The sequence below is a fragment of the Mesoplodon densirostris genome, chromosome 5, assembly GCF_025265405.1.
Source record: "Mesoplodon densirostris isolate mMesDen1 chromosome 5, mMesDen1 primary haplotype, whole genome shotgun sequence".
Taxonomy (NCBI): domain Eukaryota; kingdom Metazoa; phylum Chordata; class Mammalia; order Artiodactyla; family Ziphiidae; genus Mesoplodon; species Mesoplodon densirostris.
The window spans coordinates 3,924,413-3,945,326 of record NC_082665.1 but is presented as its reverse complement, the minus strand read 5'-3'; the positions used below and the strand labels follow the sequence as shown (position 1 = coordinate 3,945,326).

Below are 20,914 nucleotides of genomic sequence, written 5' to 3'. Positions count from 1 at the left end.
AAACGTTTGAAATGCACAAACTATGCTCTAGCTGAGCCAGGAAGGAGATACACAAGAGGTGGGGTTCCAGGGGGCTGGATGTGAGCTCCTTCTGGGCCCGGGGGCCACCCAGGTGTCCCCTCCTTGCTGTCTGCTAAATGATAGGCATTTAATTTGATAATAAAATATACAGAGATACAAGGGTAAGCCTTGTACCTAAGAGTTTCTCAGCACTTCTACAGATACTTTTTGTTAAAAAAAAAAAAAAAGAACTTACAATTATTTATGGTATTTGACCAGTCTAATAAGTAACTTCAGCATGTGAGCTGTTAGCAACTATAAAATAAACTCTACGTAATATCTAAATGACTCAAATCTATATATCGTGTTACAGAAATTATTCACATATTATTTATATAACTATATATACAGATATAATTCACCCATTTAAACTATACAATTAAATGGTTTTTAAATATATTTCACAGCATTGTACAAGTATCACCAGTTTAGAACATTATTGTCCCCCCCCAAAACCCTGTCCCTGTTCACCTGAGCAGTCACTGGTCACGTCCCCTCAAGCATTACCCGGCCCTTGCCCCTGGACACCAGTAATCTACTTTCTGTCTCTACTGATTTATCTATTCTGAATAGTTCATATAAATGGAATCTTATGTGTCCTTTCATGTGTGGCTTCTCTCACTTAGTGGAGTGTCTTCGAGGCTCATCCACGTGGGAACACGTGTCAGAACTGCATTTCTTTAGGAGGCCAAATAATACTCCATCGTGGGGACATGCCATATTTTATTTATCTAGTCATCAAGTTGATGGATCAGATTTTATTTTTTTTTTGATGTAAGGTGTCTGGCATTTTCAATAATTCTAAGACAGAATAAATTCCCCCACCCCAGCTTTTTCTCTTTTTTAAGTTGAAGTCTAGCTGATTTACAAGGCTGTGTCAATCTCTGCTGCACAGCAACGTGACTCAGTTATCCAACCCCGCTTTAAATTCGCTTCCTCGGTGAAGAAAGGCCCAAGGCAGGTGACGGTGCCCGGCTCACCTTCTCCTGGGCTGACTGGGCCACGCTGGACACTTGTCCCATGGCCAGCTCCAGGGGCTGCTGCAGCGGGTCCTCCTGGAAGCAGAAGCGTGGCGGGCCCTGGAACGGAAAAGCACAGTGAGGAGATGGGTGCAGTGCCAGGCAGGGTGGCTACTTTCTCAAGGCAATGATGTAATTGCCGCAAAGCTCGGCAGACCTCAGAAAATGTGGTCTGACTTCTTTTGGTTCAATCCATGCCTCTAAATAGCAGCAACGGGCAAATATCAGTAAGGAACGCAGGGACAAAACCAAAGATGTTGCAATAAAGTCGGCAAAGGATATTTTGAGAGTTCGTGTTTACGGTGTAAGGGGAGAAGCCCAGGCTCCTGGGGTGGACTGTGGGTCTGGAGATCAAGCACAGCACCTGGCCAAGCACAGCAGGTTCAAGGGCTGTGCTGCTCTTCTTCTGGGAAAGCACTCTCTCCGGTTTCATAAATCACCTCTCCCTGCTCCACGTGGACGCTGGCACTCTACTTAGGGTGGCCCCCTTCTCCTCTCCCACTGCCCAGATGGCGTGGGAGGGGGAACCCGGGGTTGGGGGGGCAGTGGGAGGCTGTGGCTGCTTCTCCCTGGAATTTGGGATTCTTGGCTGGAAATGAACCTGGGCCGGTGGCCATGCCCAAGGATCGGGTTCCTCCAGAGCTGCCAGGCTCCTGCCCTCCAGGGTCTCCTGGTTCAACCCCGCCCTCAGCTCTGTGCATCCCCATAAGCTTCCAGAAAAGTCTTCTGTGGCTTGTCACCCTATGTCCATTTTGGTTCTTGCAATTAAAATCTCCAAGTGCAAGACGTGCAAGTAATGAATATGAACGCAAGGCAACAAGATTGATGTTTTATAAAAGAACACATCAGGCTTGGATTGCCAACCAAGTCTTGGCCTTATAAAAATAAGTTCTCTTGAGAAGCTGAACACTTATGCCTACAATACGACCCCGGAACGAAACTCTCTTTTCCTGACATGCTCCAGAAAGTGCATCAGCATCAAGTGAGATCCGATTGACTGGTCAAAAAAGAGATTCAGACCCACAACTTCCCTCCGTATCTCACCTATTCTGAGACTCTCAGCTGTGATGTGCTGGTTCCAACTACAAGGCCAGATCAAGGGTAGGGAATTAAAATGGTACAAAGAGGCACCAAAGCTCTCCTGGCAAGTGCAGTGCAGAGGAACAAGAATGAAGTCATCACAGGGCTGTTTCTTAAGAATTCCCAGTGATCCAGAGTAAACCTACAAGGCACAGGACATTGTCACTGACATGCTTCTAACCTCACCCTGTCTTAGCAACATTGATCTCACCCCCTAAAAATCATCAGGGAAGAATTAAATCTACTTCTCAAGCGTGATGAAGTCATGCTTTGGGGGCTGCTCTGCTGACATTCTCCACAGCTAGAGCTTGTTTGGGGGTGACCTGCTGACCAGGGGCTTGGGGATGACATCGCCCTGTGTGCCAAGCTGCATGGCTGAAACAGTAGCACCCAGCACAGAGCCCAGCACCAGGCAGGGAGCTGACCCCTTGCGGGAGTCGTTACAGCCGCCGGGGCTGCGTGTGAAACAACGCACCTTCTGCACCAGCCTGAAGACACCACGTTGCCTTAAGCAGCCCCGATGCCACCTCCTGCCCCTGCCCGTCAGGAGGTGCCATCTATGCCCTCTTATGTATGACAGCTTCTGAATGAAAACCCTGGAAATATTTTGCTAGGGAAGTTCATGTCAAGGGGCAGTCTCACAAAGGAAATACATTAGGAAGTTAAAGTAAGGACCCAGAGGTTCCCCTTCCCTTTCTGCTTGATCCTTGAGTTTCAGGAAGCCCGGCGTGCGTGCAGCATAACCACAAACTCCCACATCTCTGCACCCCGTCCTTGGGAACGCAGCCCCGTTCCGGACTCAACCCCACTCAGACTAGAGCAAGATTTTATGTCCACAGGAAAAGCAGCAGGCAGGAAGTGCCAGGAAAACACTGAGAAAGAAAAACAAGAGACTAGCTCTCCTTGACGTTAAGACGCACTCTAGAACCTCTGCAATTCAAAGTGTGAACACACAGACGACTAGTAGGGCCGGAACAGGATGTCCAGGATAGACCCCAACACATGTGGAAACAGTACGTGACAAAGGTGGCGTCCCAAGTCACTGGCGAAAGATGGATCTTTGAAAAATCTGGATATGGGAGGAAACGCAGATAGAATGTAAACCTCACTGCACTACAAGTAAAGAACACAACCATGCAAAGGGGAGGGAAACAGATCTAGCCTGAGAAACTGAAGAAAACAGTGTCCTGGCTGCACATAAATGCTAGAATCTAGTCAGTAAATGTGTTTCTCATGGGGGTACAGGTCAGCAATTCAGAAAGTAAGTTATGTGTAAACTAGAACTGACCAAATAAATATGTTACAGAGAGTACGTCCCAGATACCTCACTTTTGGAGGAAGAAGTTAGAGATAAGGAAACGGGAAGATGAGAATGAACTCTGTGCCGTTGACCTGGAATCCAGGATATAGGTATAGTCATGGTTTAGAAGATGCAGACAGAGGGATGTGTGCACATGAATGTGTTCACATCCATATATACACTGCCTAGGTCTGTCCACTAAGAGGGTCTAGAAGCAATGAGACCCCAGCAGTAATGAGCACACCTGATGCCCAGATCTTGTTTTCTAAACATTTCTCCAGGAAAAGGAATCAGAGCTGCTTAGAAAACTGGCTGAATCCAGGGCCAGAGAAGAGGAAAATACAAGACGAGCTCAGAGCAAACATCTTGTGGAACCATCAAGCAAGGAAATGCTAAGAAAAGAAAAAAAACTATGTGTGTGTGTGTGTGTGTGTGTGTATATATATATATCTCGATGGAAGAACACGACAGAGCTTCTAATGGCCAAAACAAGAACAGTTTAAGTAACAAAATAAATAGTGATGGTACTGAATTATAACCTATGGAATAAAATAAATACCCATGAGTCCACACTGATGTAAATAATCAATTACATATACAGATGGAGGAGAAGTGGCAGCTCTTTCTTGCAGTAGAACTCCAATGAATAAATGTAGAAGGAGAGAGGGAAACAGAAAATCATCATTAGGCAAACTCCACAGAAGTCAATGGCTGCAGACTAGATACACAGATGGATGCCAAAATCAGTGAGTGAAAGTATGAGGGGTGACACGATTTGTACAACCTCAAAGTATCTCCCCAAGTTATGTGGTAACTAGAGCAGGAAAGGATAAGAGGAGACCTAAGATGTAAGAAGAGAAACAGGCGGAAATCACCTTAACCAAGGAATGAAGGCCACTGCTTCTCCCCAGCAGTACGCCACACTGACATCACGCACCCCGTGACGCAGCACGCTGAAAGGGGCGCAGCACTTCCGTGGTTTGTATAACTGCAGTCCAATTGTGTGAAAACACCAAACTGAGGGGTATTTGGCCAAATAACAAGCAACAGTCCTCAGAGTTGTCAAGGTCACAAAGAAACAAGGGAAGACTGGTAAACTGTTACAGCCTGCAGGAGACAAACGCAAAGCAACAACTCAATCCATGTAGGACCTGAACGGGACCCTGGAACAATAAAAGAATACTGGCGGAAAGCCGGTGAAATTCAGGCTGTTGCAAAGTCACCACGGCCTCTGCTGTTGCAGGCTTGCCCCGCATTCCAATTGTAACTACCATACCACTCCCTCCCCCCCACCCCCCCACCCCCCACCCCCCCCCACCCCCCGGCCTGAGTGAGCCAGAGTCCCCTAATCAGCCACTGCTTTAACCCTGTCCTGTCTGGGCGGGAACAGATGCCTGAGGGCAACCTACACGCAGAGGCGGGGCCGAATACAAAGCTGAACCCCGGGAGCTGTGCGAACAAAGAAGAGAAAGGGGAATCTCTCCCAGCAGCCTCAGGAGCAGCGGATTAAATCCCCACAAGCGATTTGAGGTACCTGCACCTGTGGAATACCTGAATAGACAACGAATCAACCCAAAACTGAGGCAGTGGACTTTGAGAGCAACTGTAGACCTGGGGTTTGCTGTCTGCGACTGACTTGTTTCTGATTTTTATGTTTATCTTAGTATAGTTTTTAGCTCTTGTTATCATTGGCAGATTTGTTTATTGGTTTCGTTGCTGTCTTCTTTTTTTTTAATTACTTTTTAATTTTTTTATTTTAATAATTTTTTTATTTTAATTATTTTATTTTATTTTATTATTATTTTTCTTTCTTTTCTTCTCCCTTTTCTTCTGAGCCGTGTGGCTGACAGGGTCTGGTGCTCCGGTCTGGTGTCAGGCCTGAGCCTCTGAGGTGGGAGAGCCGGGTTCACGACATTGGACCACTAGAGACCTCCCGGCCCCATGTAATATCAATCGGCGAGAGATCTCCCAGAGATCCCTATCTCAACACTAAGACACAGCTCCGCCCAATGATCAGCAAGCCCCAGTGCTGGATGCCCCATGCCAAACAACTAGCAAGACAGGAATACAACACCACCCAATAGCAGAGAGGCTGCCTAATATCATACTAAGCTCACAGACACCCCAAAACACACCACCGGCCACAGCCCACCAGAAAGACAAGATCCAGCTTCATCCAGCAGGACACAGGCACCAGTCCCCTCCACCAGGAAGTCTACACAAGCCACTGAACCAACCTTACCCACCAATAAACAACGGGAACTATGAACATGCAGCCTGCGAAAAGGAGACCCCAAACACAATAAATTAAGCAAAATAAGAAGACAGAGAAATACACAGCAGATGAAGTAGCAAGGTAAAACTCCACAAGACCAAACAAATGAAGAGGAAATAGGCAGTCTACCTGAAAAACAATTCAGCATAATGACAGTAAAGATAATCTAAAATCTTGGAAACAGATTGGAGAAATTACAAGAAACGTTTAACGAGGACCTCGAAGAACTAAAGAGCAAACAAATAATAATGAACAGCACAATAAATGAAATTAAAAATTCTCTGCAAGATGAATCAATAGCAGAACAACTGATGCAGAAGAATGGATAAGTGACCTGGAAGATAAAATAGTGGAAATAACTAACCCAGAGCAGAATAAAGAAAAAAGAATGAAAAGAATTGAGGACAGGGCTTCCCTGGTGGTGCAGTGGTTGGGAGTCTGCCTGCCAATGCAGGGGACACAGGTTCGTGCCCCGCTCCAGGAATATCCCACATGCCGCGGAGCGGCTGGGCCCGTGAGCCATGGCCGTTGAGCCTGCGCGTCTTGAGCCTGTGTTCCGCAATGGGAGAGGCCACGACAGTGAGAGGCCCACATACTGCAAAAAAAAAAAAAAAAAAAAAGAATTGAGGACAGTCTCAGAGACCTCTGGGACAATATTAATCACAGCAACATTTGAATTACAGGTGTCCCAGAAGGAGAAGACCAAAAGAAAGTGTCTGAGAAAATATTTGAAGAGATTATAGTTGAAAACTTCCTTAACATGGGAAAGGAAATAGTCAATCCAGTCCAGGAAGCGCAGGGAGTCCCATACAGGATAAATCCAATGAGAAACACACCAAGACACATGCTAATGAAACTCTCAAAAATTAAATACAAAGAAAAAACATTAAAAGCAGCAGGGGAAAAGCAACAAATAACCTACAAGGGAATCCCCATAAGGTTAACAGCTGATTTTTCAGCAGAAACTCTGAAAGCCAGAAGGGAGTGGCAGGACATATTTAAAGTGATGAAAGGGAAAAACCTACAACCAAGATTTCTCTACCCAGCAAGAATCTCTTTCATATTCAACAGAGAAATTAAAATCTTTACAGACAAGCAAAAGTTAAGAGAATTCAGCACCACCAAACCAGCTTTACAACAAATGCTAAAGTAACTTCTCTAGGCAGGAAACACAGGAGAAGGAAAAGATCTACAATAACAAACCCAAAACAATTGAGAAAATGGTAATAGGAACATATATATTGATAACTACCTTAAATGTAAATGGATTAAATGCTCCAACCAAAAGACACAGACTGGCTGAATGGATACAAAAACAAGACCTATATATATGCTGTCTACAAGAGACCCTCTTCAGACCTAGGGACACATACAGAATGAAAGTGAGGGGATGGAAAAAAGATATTCAATGTAAATGGAAATCAAAAGAAAGCTGGAGTAGCAATTCTCATATCAGACAAAATAGACTTTAAAATAAAGACTATTACAAGAGACAAAGAAGGACACTACATAATGATCAAAGGATCAATCCAAGAAGAAGATACAACAATTGTAAATACTTATGCACCCAACATAGGAGCACCTCAATACATAAGGCAAATGCTAACAGCCATAAAAGTGGAAATCCACAGTAACACAATAATAGTAGGGGACTTTAACACCTCACTTTCACCAACGGACAGATCATCCAGACAGAAAATAAATAAGGAAATTCAAGCTTTAAATGACCCATTAGACAAGATGGACTTAATTGATATTTATAGGACATTACATCCAAAAAACAACAGAATACATTTTCTTCTCAAGTGCCCATGGAACATTCTCCAGGATAAATCATATCTTGGGTCACAAATCAAGCCTTGGTAAATTTAAGAAAATTGAAATTCTATCAAGTATCTTTTCTGACAACAATGCTATGAGACTAGATATCAATTACAGGAAAAAAAGTGTAAAAAATACAAACACATGGAGGATAAATAATATGTTACTAAATAACCAAGAGGTCGCTGGAGAAACCAAAGAGGAAATCAAAGAATACCTAGAAACAAATGACAAGGAAAACACAATGACCCAAAACCTATGGGATGCAGCAAAAGCAGTTCTAAGAGGGAAGTTTATAGCAATAAAATCCTACCTCAGGAAGCAAGAAACATCTCAAATAAGCAACCTAACCTTACACCTAAAGCAATTAGAGAAAGAAGAAAAAAAAAAACCCAAAGTTAGCAGAAGGAAAGAAATCACAAAGATCAGATCAGAAATAAATGAAAAAGAAATGAAGGAAACAATAGCAAAGATCAATAAAGCTGAAAGCTGGTTCTTTGAGAAGGTAAACAAAATTGATAAACCAGTAGCAAGCCTCATCAAGAAAAAAAGGGAGAAGACTCAATCAACAGAATTAGAAATGAAAAAGGAGAAGTAACAACTGACACTGCAGAAATACAAAGGATCATGAGGGATTACTACAAGCAACTATACGCCAATAAAATGGACAGTCTGGAAGAAATGGATAAATTCTTAGAAAAGCACAGTCTTCCAAGATGAACCAGGAAGAAATAGAAAATATGAACAGAGCAATCACAAGCACTGAAACTGAAACTGTGATTAAAAATCTTCCAACAGGGCTTCCCTGGTGGTGCAGTGGTTGAGAGTCTGCCTGCCGATGCAGGGGACACAGGTTCGTGCCCCGGTCTGGAAAGATCCCACATGCCGTGGAGCGGTTGGGCCCATGAGCCATGGCCACTGAGCCTGTGCGTCCAGAGCCTGGGCCCCACAACAGGAGAGGCCACAACAGTGAGAGGCCCACGTACCACACACACACACAAAAAAATCTTCCAGCAAACAAAAGCCCAGGACCAGATGGCTTCACAGGTGAATTCTATCAAACCTTTAGAGAAGAGCTAACACCTATCCTTCTCAAACTCTTCCAAAATATAGCAGAGGGAGGAACACTCCCAAACTCATTCTACGAGGCCACCATCACCCTGATACCAAAACCAGACAAGGATGTCACAAAGAAAGAAAACTACAGGCCAATAGCACTGATGAACATAGATGCAAAAATCCTCAACAAAATACTAGCAAACAGAATCCAACAGCACATTGGAAGGATCATACACCATGATCAAGTGGGGTTTATTCCAGGAATGCAAGGATTCTTCAATATACGCAAATCAATCAATGTGATACACCATATTAACAAGTTGAAGGAGAAAAACCATATGATCATCTCAATAGATGCAGAGAAAGCTTTCAACAAAATTCAACACCCATTTATGATAAAAACTCTCCAGAAAGTAGGCATAGAGGGAACTTACCTCAACATAATATAGGCCATATATGACAAACCCACAGCCAACATCATTCTCAATGGTAAAAAACAGAAACCATTTCCTCTAAAATCAGGAACAAGACAAGGATGCCCACTCTCACCACTATTATTCAACCTTGTTTTGGAAGTTTTAGCCACAGCAATCAGAGAAGAAAGAGAAATAAAAGGAATCCAAATCGGAAAAGAAGAAGTAAAACTGTCACTGCTTGCAGATGACATGATACTATACATAGAGAGTCCTAAAGATGCTACCAGAAAACTACTGGAGCTAATCAATGAATTTGGTAAAGTAGCAGGATACAACATTAATGCACAGAAATCTCTTGCATTCCTATACACTAATGATGAAAAATCTGAAAGAGAAATTAAGGAAACACTCCCATTTACCACTGCAACAAAAAGAATAAAATACCTAGGAATAAACCTACCTAAAGAGACAAAAGACCTGTATGCAGAAAACTATAAGACACTGATGAAAGAAATTAAAAATGATACAAACAGACGGAGAGATATATCATGTCCTTGGATTAGAAGAATCAACATTTTGAAAATGACTATACTACCCAAAGCAATCTTTGGGTAGTATCAATGCAATCCCTATCAAACTACCAATGGCATTTTTCACAGAACTAGAGCAAAAAATTTCACAATTTGTATGGAAACACAAAAGACCCCGAATAGCCAAAGCAATCTTGAGAAAGAAAAACGGAGCTGGAGGAATCAGGCTCCCTGACTTCAGACTATACTACAAAGCTACAGTAATCAAGACAGTATGGTACTAGCACAAAAACAGAAATACAGATCAATGGAACAGGATAGAAAGCCCAGAGATAAACCCACACACATATGGTCACCTTATTTTTGATAAAGGAGGCAAGAATATACAATGGAGAAAAGACAGCCTCATCAATAAGTGGTGCTGGGAAAACTGGACAGCTACATGTAAAGGAATGAAATTAGAACACTCCCTAACACCATACACAAAAATAAACTCAAAATGGACTAAAGACCTAAATGTAAGGCCAGACACTATACAACTCTTAGAGGAAAACATAGGAAGAACACTCTTTGACATAAATCATAGCAAGATCCTCTTTGACCCAGCACCTAGAGAAATGGAAATAAAAACAAAAATAAACAAATGGGACCTAATGAAACTTAAAAGCTTTTGCACAGCAAAGGAAACCATAAACAAGATGAAAAGACAACCCTCAGAATGGGAGAAAATATTTGCAACCAAACAACTGACAAAGGATTAATCTCCAAAATATACAAGCAGCTCATGCAACTCAATATCAAGAAAACAAACAACCCAATCAAAAAATGGGCAGAAGACCTGAACAGACATTTCTCCAAAGAAGATATACAGATTGCCAACAAACACATGAAAGAATGCTCAACATCATTAATCATTAGAGAAATGCAAATCAAAACTACAATAAGGTATCACCTCACACCATTCAGAATGGCCATCATCAAAAAATCTACAAACATTAAATGCTGGAGAGGGTGTGGAGAAAAGGGAACCCTCTTGCACTGTTGGTAGGAATGTAAGTTGATACAGCCACTATGGAGAACAGTATGAAGGTCCTTAAAAACCTGAAAATAGAACTACCATATGACCCAGCAATCCCACTACTGGGCCTACACCCTGAGAAAACCATAATTCAAAATGAGTCATGTACCACAATGTTCATTGCAGCTCTATTTACAATGGCCAGGACATGGAAGCAACCTAAGTATCCATCGACAGATGAATGGAGAAAGAAGATGTGGCACATATATACAATGGAATATTACTCAGCCATAAAAAGAAAGGAAATTGAGTTATTTGTAGTGAGGCGGATGGACCTAGAGTGTGTCAAACAGAGTGAAGTAAGTCAGAAAGAGAAAAACAAATACCATATGCTAACACATATATATGGAGTCTAAAAAAAAAAAAAAAAAAAAGAAAAAATGGTTCTGATGAACCTAGGGGCAGGACAGGAATAAAGACACAGACATAGAGAATGGACTTGAGGACACAGGGAGGGGGAAGGGTAAGCTGGGACGAATGAGAGAGTAGAACTGACATATATACACTCCTAAATGTAAAATACATAGCTATTGGGAAGCAGCTGCGTGGCACAGGGAGATCAGCTCGGTGCTTTGTGACCACTTAGAGGGGTGGAATAGAGAGGGTGGGAGAGAGACGCAAGAGGGAGGGGATATGGGGATATATGTGTACATATAGCTGATTCACTCTGTTATACAGCAGAAACTAACACAACATTGTAAAGCAATTATATTCCAACAAAGATGTTAAAAAAGAAAAAAAAGTAGGGTCTTCAGTTTAGTTAAAAACTTTTGTTAATTTCTCATACTGTTACAATGTTAATATCATTTTATTATAAAATATAGTAACATTGTGCCAATATTAATTTCTTATAAGTTACAATAATATGATTGTATTATGAAATATAGTAACATTATACCAATGTTAATTTCTCATACTTTTACAATGCTAGTATCGTTATACTATATTGTAGTGACATTGTACCAATGTTAATTTCTCGGTTCTGCTCTTGTGCTCTGGTTATGTAAGGCTGGCTGAGGAAAGTGTGGAAACTGAATTATTTTTGAAACTTCATTCTAAATCTAAAAGCAGTAAAAAATTTAAAGCTTTTTTTTTTTTAAGGAAGATGTTACAAGAAAGCAGCCCGTCTTTATTGACTCTGTTGACTAAAGGCCTCGCACAGATCTCATCGCATCCGGAGTGGAGGCTGTTTTCCAGACTGAACCCAAACTTATCCTCTTCCCCAGATGAAGCACAGAGAGGTCAGGGCTTTGCCCAAGGTCACACAGCCACAGAGCTGCTTTCCAGCCTAAGCAGTGGCCACACAGCTCTTCCGAGTGGCTCAAGGGGTCCCTTCCCTCCTCAGCCACCCACGAGGGGCTGACAGGAGTGGATGTTAGCTTTGGCTGCGTTTTAGTTGACACTAACACTACACCCACTCTTCCTTCGCCTGGATTCCCGTCTTGCTGAGAGCATGGGTGAGTGCAGAGAACAGCCTGAACTGGCATCTACTCCTCGTTTCTATTGACAGTTTGCAAAGTCATCCGTCAGCCTCCTTTAACGTTGATTCTTTAGAAGTGAAAAACAAAGCACATTAAACAGCTTGTTGGGCCCAGCCTTGGCCAGCTCCCAAGCAGGGGAGGCCTGTGTCCAGACGGGGTGATGCGCATCTCCACCGTTTGTCCCCCTCCAGGGACAAGTTTCTAACAGGGCCTGGTATTCAGGCTCCAATCGCCACCTGGCCCAAGCCAGCCGTGCGCTGGGCACCGGGCGCGCTGTGCCTGCACGGACAGGGCTCTGCCTTCCTCACAAGTCCCGGGAGCTGATGAGGGCACCAGTGACCACAGGGTCCTGCTGGGGAGAGGGTGGGGCAGCATCCTCCAAAAAATGAGAAGGTCAGGGACCCCTGTGCTGAGACCTGAAATACTGACAGGACTTAAATAAGGAGAAAGGTTAAATAATGTTGGAGATGCAAGCAATGCCTTGCGGGAAGATCCCAGACCGGAAAGAGCACTGAATGTTGGAGCAATGGAAGGGAGACCGGTTTGGGGGTCAGGTAGAGAGGGCCTTCCGGTTCTTACCAGCTGACTTCTACTGTGGCCACCATGGGTGGTCAAGGAGCTTGAATTTTTGTGAGCAGCACTCAGAAGAAGCTCATTATAGAATAAGGAAACTCCCAAGTCTTGTCACTTTGTTTACTTTTCAAATTGCCACACCTCCTGTACAAGTCAGAGCTATTAATAACATGTTCTAAGTTCACAGGACATCTTTTTTTTTTTTTTCCACAAAGACCACAAATTGTCCTACAGTCTCGGTCATTTGCATTTAGAACATTCCTCTGAAAAAAATCCTGGGGCAAAAGACTAAAGAGACAAACAGCTCTGTTAACCCTCCGCAGCCGGGGCCTGGGCCTGCTGGAGTGGCCTGGCCCATTTCTGGACAAGTCCAGAACGTGGCCCTCACTCTCAGACCGCTGTTTCCCGCACGTGGTCCCAACAGCATCAGCCTTGGGAGCAAGGTGCTGTCCAGCCCACCGGTAGGGGGCACGGGACCACGGAGACACTGGCTTCCATAGCTGGTGACCTGCTGTGGAAACGGCAACCCTGGAGCCACCAGGTGGGTGTCGAAGGTGTGGACCATTGCTGGGGTGACTGTCACCCCAAACCACTTTGTAAATGTTCATGTAAATGCAGGGGAACCAAAGGGAAAACCTCAGCTGTTGCCTTTAAATCATACAGCATTTGCTCCCAGTCTGGTGACTGAGCCAGTTCTGGGATCTTTCTGTTCTCTGGGACCGAACTGCCATCAGATCAGCTGGAATTAGGTGTTTGCAATGCCAGAGTGGAGAGACGTTGTGGGGTGAGGGGGACCTGAGTGACTGACTGGTGGCTGGCTTACGGACACTGTGTGTATCCAGCAGCATCTCACTAGCGAGGGGCTAGCGAGGGGAACTTGTGAAAAATATAGTCAGGTCCCTGCGCCCCCGACAACTTCCTAAATCTGAAGTGGGGGAGGGAGCAGGCACGTGCATTTTTTCAAAGCTCTCTAGGCAATTCGCCAGCGTTCCCCAAACACCTGGCATCAGCCCGACCAGCTGGCAGAGCAGCCACGGTTTCCTCACCCGTCTCTCCAATTCACCATCCTAATTATTCAGAGCGAGGGTTGCAATCCCAGGGGCCCTCTGACACAGGGAACCTGCGGTGCCACGGTCACTGGTCATCCGGGGCCAAAGGAGACTCCACAAGCTACTGACCCACCCTCAGCTCCTACGAGACAGGAGCCCCTTTGTTAGGGATGATGCATTAAACAATCGCACCCTTTTATCCTTTCTTGCTGGACCTCAACTAAAGGAAACATTTGGGTCTCAAAGTCAAGTTTGCTGCCCACAGGGGACCGTGACTGCAGATGTGGAGGGACCATGAAGACCCCCCAGCCCAGGGTCTAGGTCAACCCTGGCAAGTCTCTCTAGCCCATGGGCCTCAGTCTCGCCTTTTGGAGAAGCAAGAAGTGCTGCGAGAAGGGTTCAGGGTTCCTTGCAGCCCTAAAACACAAGCTGGGGTAAAACAGAGTGGGAGGAGTCGCTCCATCCAGGAGAGAATCCCACCTCGCACGGAAGACGCTGGGATGCCTGAGTTCCTGCCAACCCCCCAGCGACAGGCAGAGACGTGGTCTCCTCCCCGGCCAGGGCAGACAGATAACAGGACAGGGTGGGGCCAGATGGGGGACGCTAAGCTGAGGCTCGCTGGGCTGAGTGCGGGCTTGGAGTGTCAACCCTAATCGGGGATTAGTGGAAATCGTGTTGGAGGTAGGGCAGAGGGAGACTCCGCAGGGCTGGCTGCCAGGTCAGGACAGCCGCTAACGGAACACCAGGGCCTGCTCACCCACGCTGTCATGAGTGTTGCAGTCGGGATGGCCCAGGACAGGGGAGAGGTATGCCAAGGCCAGGGCAGGAGTTACCCAGATCCTATCAGCCTGCAGAACGTTCCATCTGAATTCAAATCAAGCAACATTTCCAGGCACCAGGGAGAGCAAAGTGACGCCACCAATTCCCTCCCCCCATCACACACACACACACACACACACACACACACACACACACACACACACACACACCTGACACCACGGTCAGACCCAATCTACAGTCAGAGAAGACTCAGGGCTGCCTTGAGCTTAAACCCAGTACATTATTGCCCCTTCCAGGCAGGAGTTCTGGAAAAACTGGTGTCTAAGACTCTGCAGTGCACGGCGAATAGCAGAGAACGGAGAAGGTGCAAAGGAGCCAGATCCCTCCCCGCCCCCTGCGCCAAGGGCCCTCTCTCCTCCCACACAGAGATTCAAGTGAGTAGGGAGAAAGGTTTGCTTCCGAAACCTTCAGGTATTTGCTTCAGTTCTCAGCCTTACCCGACCCGGCTGCAGACAAATTCCAGAGCAGGGATATCCTCCTTTCTCTCTGAGTGCTCCAGGCACGAGGGTAATCTGGAAGCATTATATCGAAGGGAATCATAGTTTCTAAGCCAATCAGGAAATGTCAGGGAACACGGCAGAATGCTTTAAGCAGGACTGTCCCAGACTTACAGGAGGGAGACTCGTGCCTCTGCCTGACCCTCTCAGGAGTCCCAGGGGGATGACCAGGACCCTACAGATCATTCACCCAACACCCACACGCATGTTACAGCTCACGAAAGGCTGAGAAGCAGAATCAGTGGCCCACGTCACGCCCCGTCTCATCCAGCTGGGACAAGACTTTCACCCGCTCACAACTCCAGCCTGCAGCGTACTCAGCCCCAGAACCCAGGCCCTGGACACCAGGTCAACCAGGGGTCGATGACAGCAGCTGCGTGGGGAAACAAATTTGTGTTTGCTCACATAGGTGAGGTCACATGGCTTTAGGGGCTCCCACAAGAGGTGGGGTGGCCCCCCCTGAAGAGCTGTCCGGTTCTGGCGGCCGCGACACGGACTCCAGGCACCGAGGCAGATCGCAGTCAAATGACCTTGAAGGCTTTTTTCATCCAAAGGTTACGGTTATTTATTTTTTTTTTCCCCCAGAGTTCAGAACACGGCCTTTTGTTGGATTTATGCTCATTCACACTCAAAGCTATTTTGTTTTTTAAATCCGTGGCTATGTGAGGCAGTCAAGGCCATGAGCAAAGACCAGACAGAGGCCCACCGTGGAATATTTTGCAGGTTGATGGTCCAGACACACAGCATTCACTATTTCCAAAGCACAGCGCCACAGGCTTCTCCACTGAGTTCCCAAGCAGGTGGCGGAATGGGGTACACCTGGGAGCCATCAGGACAGGCGAAGACTGGGAGGTACCCCAACCCCCCCAGGCCCCCGTTCCTCCTATGGAACACCTAGAAAATAGCAGGCGCCAGGAGCTTGTCATTAAGCCAAGATGTCTTAGCAGCAAAAATAAGTCACCCAGTCATTAACCAGACAAGGAACATAACCACAGGAGCATGGGGCAGCCGAGCTCAGTCATCAGCCCCTGAGCTGTGAGGTAGGAGATACGTGGGTTCAAATCCCAGTTCTGCCACCCACAGGCTGTGTGACCCTGGGCGGATTACTTAACCTTTCCAGGCCTCAGTTTCCCCACCTGTAAAATGTTGACAACGCCTTTGTCGCAGGAGTTGTGAGGATTCAGAGATGACAGACGTACCTGAAGCCCCCAGTACACGTCTGGCGAGTGGCTAGCCCTCAACGGACACTAATTTTAAATGCCAAGGAATGCAAACCTTTTGGAAATAACACGCTGGGCGAAATTCAGCTCTGTATGTGGAAGCATATTTAGTTCACAGTTATTCAGGTGCAAAAGCAGTTGTGTCCACCTGAATACGGGAATCCACCTGGGACGCCAGGAAGGGCACGTATGAGCCTGAAGGGGAAGGGGAACCCCGAAAAGTCTCTCCAACAGCCAGTCTGTCCCTCCAGTGGAGCCTAGGGCCTGGCACACCTCATGTCTGGTTAATAAAATCGAATCGTTTTGTCTTGATTCCCCATCAAGGGTCCTCCAGTCTTCAGGGTCTTTCTCCGAACTTTCAAGGATGCTCTGCCCCTGAATCAGTCAAGGGCTGTGGCGAGGCTCCGGGGAAGAAGAGCTCTGCTCTGAACCCGCGCCCCGAGATCGCCGCGCCCGACCCCGCAGCACGACCGGCCCTCGCGGAAACTCACCGCTCTCCGTTTGGCCTCATCGTTCAGGGCGGCCACCCAGGCGGCCTGCCACTGCTTCCTCCAGATGCTCAGCGTCAGGGTCCAGGCGAGCAGTGCATCCGGCTCGGGGCGCTGGCCCTCGCCGGGCTCCGCCGCCCGCCTCGGGGAGCGGGGTCGCGCCCTGGCCAGCGCCCACTGCGCCAGGTACAGGCCCACAGTGCCCAAGGCCACGACGAAGAGCGCCACCAAGCCCAGCCACTGGACCTCACCGAGCCACGAGTCCAGGCGGGACATGGTGATGGCGCATACCCGGCGCGCCTCGCCCCAACTGCCCAGGCAGCCCCTGGCCGGGCGCACAGCCCGCGGGCGGCGAGCTCAGGACATCGGCTCGCGGACAGCCGGGGCTCGCGAGGGGCGGGGAGGGGGCGCGGCGGGCGGATCCGGGCGGCTGGCGGCGCGGGCCCCGGGCGCCGAGAGGCCGGCGGCCGGGGTGAGCGGGAGGAAAAGCCCGGCCGGCTCACGACGGCCACGGCCCGGGACTGCGCCTCTCACCCCGCACCCCTGGCAAATGCGGACGCGGTGTCCCGCGTTCCCGACTCGGGCGTCTGGTAGTTCCCGGGGCTGTGGCCGGGAGCCTTTCCTCCAGCGCGCCGCCCCAGGCGTCCCGCCCGCGGCCCAGCGGCGGCCGGAGAAGGGGCTGGGCCGCGGGGCGGGGGAAGGGGCGCGGCCTGAGGGGCGGGGCCGGGGCGGGGCCGGGGCCTTCCCTGCGCCAGGGTCGTCCCCGCCGCTCCCCGCTCCCCGCGGCCCGCCCCGCCCGCCCCTTGAAAGGCCCGGCGCCCAGCTCGCCTGCCGACCCCGCCCCCGCTGCGGCCTCGGCCCCCGCCGGCCGTGTGCGCGCGCCGCCAGCCCCCTCCGGCGCCTTCGCCCGGGCCATGGCTGCGCGGTGGCCGCGTGTGCGCCCGGAGCTGCATCCTCCTGCGCCGACCTGTCTCCGGCGTGGAGACGCGAAAGCGCGGGACTTTCCAATTAGTCAGCCCAACCCCGGGGCTACAGTGGGGCGGGCTGGCGGGGCTTCCGTGAGCCTGTGTGCGCGTGTGTGCACGCGTGTGTGCATGTGTGTGCGCGCGCCTGTGCGTGTGAAAGGGTGATTTCTAGGATCGCCAAATGCCCACCAGCAAAAGACAGTTGTCTGGTTTTAACATACTTGGAAAGCCCCTAGAAATCCACCACTCGCACCCTAATGTCTGGAACCTCGCTTAAAGAGCTGCCATGATGACTCCCGGGAGGGTCTCAGGAAAATGCCGATTAAGAAGTTTGTGTGTGCGCATGTGTGTGGCGCGCTCCCTGTGCCCCTCACCTTGCAGTCAGCCCCCATCATTAGGCAATGCCTCAGATACTAGCCTGAGATTCTCCAAGGCCTAATGCAAAGCCTGAATCATAAAATAGTGATTTGCTTGTAGTTCTGCGGCTGTATGAAGGGAATTTGACCTTGAATTGAGTTGGTTAGACCTGAGCACTTAGCCTTCTCTTACCTAGCCAGGGTCTGCCTGTCTGGTTGGTAACATCAGTGAGGATTCTGGCCCCGACATTTGTGCCCATGACACTTGTAGCCCCGACACTGCAGCAGAGGGTCCTCACTGGCTCCTCCCCAGCCCCTCCCTGCCACGGCACTGGGTAAAGAGAAGCCTTCCAACCTGGCTCAGAGGGGAGATTGCTAAGAAGACAGACCAGTTTAACCGACGGAGGTTAGGATCTGGATCTGGTTCAGAGACTAATGGCGTTTATTGACACCTATTTTGCGAAAACCCTGGGAGCAGTAGAACAAAGAAAACCACAGATGCTGTGACAAATCTGCCCTGGATGCCAAGTATTAAAGAGGAGGGTGAGGTGCCAGGCTGGAAAGGGGGAGGTTGGATGTAATGGCATTTGAAGAAGTGTGTGTGTGCAAAGGCCCTGAGGCCTGCAGGTAGCTCAGTACCCTAAGCCCTAGAGTGTGGGCCCTCACAGGAGAGGGTATTTCTGGCTTAGAGACTGGAGGCCAGGAGATGAAGGTGGGTGAGGGTTTGTTTGTTTTTTTAAATTTATTTTATTGAAGCATAGTTGATTTACAATGTTGTGTTAATTTCTGCTGTACAACAGGGTGATTCTGTTATACATATATACATTCTTTTTTACATTCTTTCCCATTACGGTTTATCCCAGGAGACTGAATATAGTTCCCTGTGCTCTACAGCAGGACCTTGTTGTTTATAGGGTGGGTGAGTCTACAGCAGTGGGAGGGTGAAGGAGTTTACACCCGAGGGCCCGATTTTCTTTGAGAAGGAGGCAGGAATTGGGAGGTAGGTGGGCTGAGAGCCCTAGTGGGGAGCAGGACCAGAAGCTGGCAGGGAGGGGAATTCATCAGGTTGCCCAGGTTGCCCAGGGGAGAACCGGCCCTCACTAGGCAGGTCTGATATTAGAAAGTGGAAATAGAATGATCCTATCAACTTCCTGCGAGTTATCTATCCTTTAAACTGTAAGTCGCCCTTCAGCCCCCAGGCTGTAAAGGATTTGGGAGGAGTTGCTCTGCTTTTCTCAGAAATCTCTTCTTATTTGGAAGAAACATCTTATTATTTTCTGACCTGTAGCCAGATCTATGCAGTTGAATGATCCAAGTCATGCTGGCCCCGTTGCCAGAATAACCTGGATAACCGGATACCCAGGGCTCCGTGTCTCCCTGTTCGATGGTGAGTACAGGTGTGCGCATGTGCCCCGGCTGTGTGGCAGGTAGGAGACAGTCTTCCCCATCCCGTGTGACTGGTGGAACCAGTCTCATTCCTCTGCGGCTGTGTCTCACCCCACTGGCACATTTAGGGGCTTTGTCACACACTGTAAACTAACAACCACCCCGGGTTTAGAATTTGTCACACTGCTGTAAGTTTTTCCAAAGGGAAGGTAAACATATAAATATTGAACTACTTCTGTGTAGAAACAAAGTGAGGGGAAATGAGGAACATCATGTGCTTACAGGAAAATGCAGTTGGCCAAAATGTGCAATAGGAAGGAGCTAAAACACCTTGTAAACCTACAGAAAAGAACAGATTCCCTTTACTTCTGCTCCGGTGCCCGATCCCATTCATCCACTGCCTGGAGTGGATACTGGACAGCTCAGTCTCCAGAAAGAGTAGCATTTCACCACTGTCACACATGGTGACAGTCTCTGCTCCTACTATGTTGCCCTCTCCTCCACCCCGTGTCCCTTCAACCCAAGGAGCCAGACTGCAGCTCTGCCCAGGAAGGACACTCGTTGTCACCCACCAGACCTTCCAATGGATCGGGGTCCATCACACTCTACACCAGCGGTTTGCTGCTTTTAACCACTCCTCAAAGGAGACTACCATGCTTTGAATCCTCCAAGCACTCGCACTGAGCTTCTGTGAGCAGGTGGGGCTGGGGTCTAGGGGTCTGCATGCAGGGGAGGGGCCCATGGGTGCTGGCCATTGTTCCCAAGCCAGTCACTCATACTGTGGCCCAAGGGAAACCGTCTTCACATCAACCTACTGGATCCCCCAGAGGCAGCCACCTGCCTGGAATTCTCTGGAAGGCGTGACTCTGAACCTGGGACCAGGTGGGTCCCATTACTGCATGAGGAGACAGCGGAAACTACGTTTCCAAATTCCTCTTTGGAATGTTCCACAGCAACTGGTTGTGAGCCTGGCACACAGGAAACAGGAGCAAAGGCTCCTTGTTCCCTTGGTGGCTCATCTCTGCGTCTTCTGTGGAAGTTTTTTTTTTTTAACCTTCTTCTTTTTTATTATTATTATTATTTTTTATTGGAGTACAGTTGCTTTACAATGTTGTGTTAATTTCTGCTGTACAGCAAAGTGAATCATCTATACATACACATATATCCCCTCTTTTTTGGATTTCCTTCCCATTTAGGTCACCACAGAGCACTGAGTAGAGTTCCCTGTGCTCTACAGTAGGTTCTCATTAGTTATCTATTTTATACATAGTATCAATCCCCATCTTCCAGTTCCTCCCACCCACCCCCTTCCCCCTTGGTATCCATTCGTTTGTTCTCTACATCTGTGACTCTATTTCTGCTTTGCAAACAGGCTCATCTGTACCGTTTTTCTAGATTCCACATATAGGCATTTAATATAC

The 20,914-nt window shown here is 47.9% G+C and overlaps 1 protein-coding gene across 7 annotated transcripts in view; it reads right to left on the bottom strand.

Annotated features, from left to right (window-relative positions):
* C2CD2 (C2 calcium dependent domain containing 2) overlaps positions 1–17,463 on the bottom strand; it is a 60,095-nt gene extending 42,632 nt beyond the window's left edge. For all 7 annotated transcript variants that reach the window (XM_060098459.1, XM_060098460.1, XM_060098457.1 and 4 more), the window contains exons 1-2: positions 16,790–17,463; positions 1,041–1,139 (exon numbers count right to left, since the gene is read on the bottom strand). In XM_060098459.1, the coding sequence (XP_059954442.1) occupies positions 1,041–1,139; positions 16,790–17,062 (372 nt within the window). In that variant the 5' untranslated portion in view covers positions 17,063–17,463. The remainder of the gene's footprint in view (positions 1–1,040; positions 1,140–16,789) is intronic.
* Positions 17,464–20,914: the final 3,451 nt, after the last annotated feature.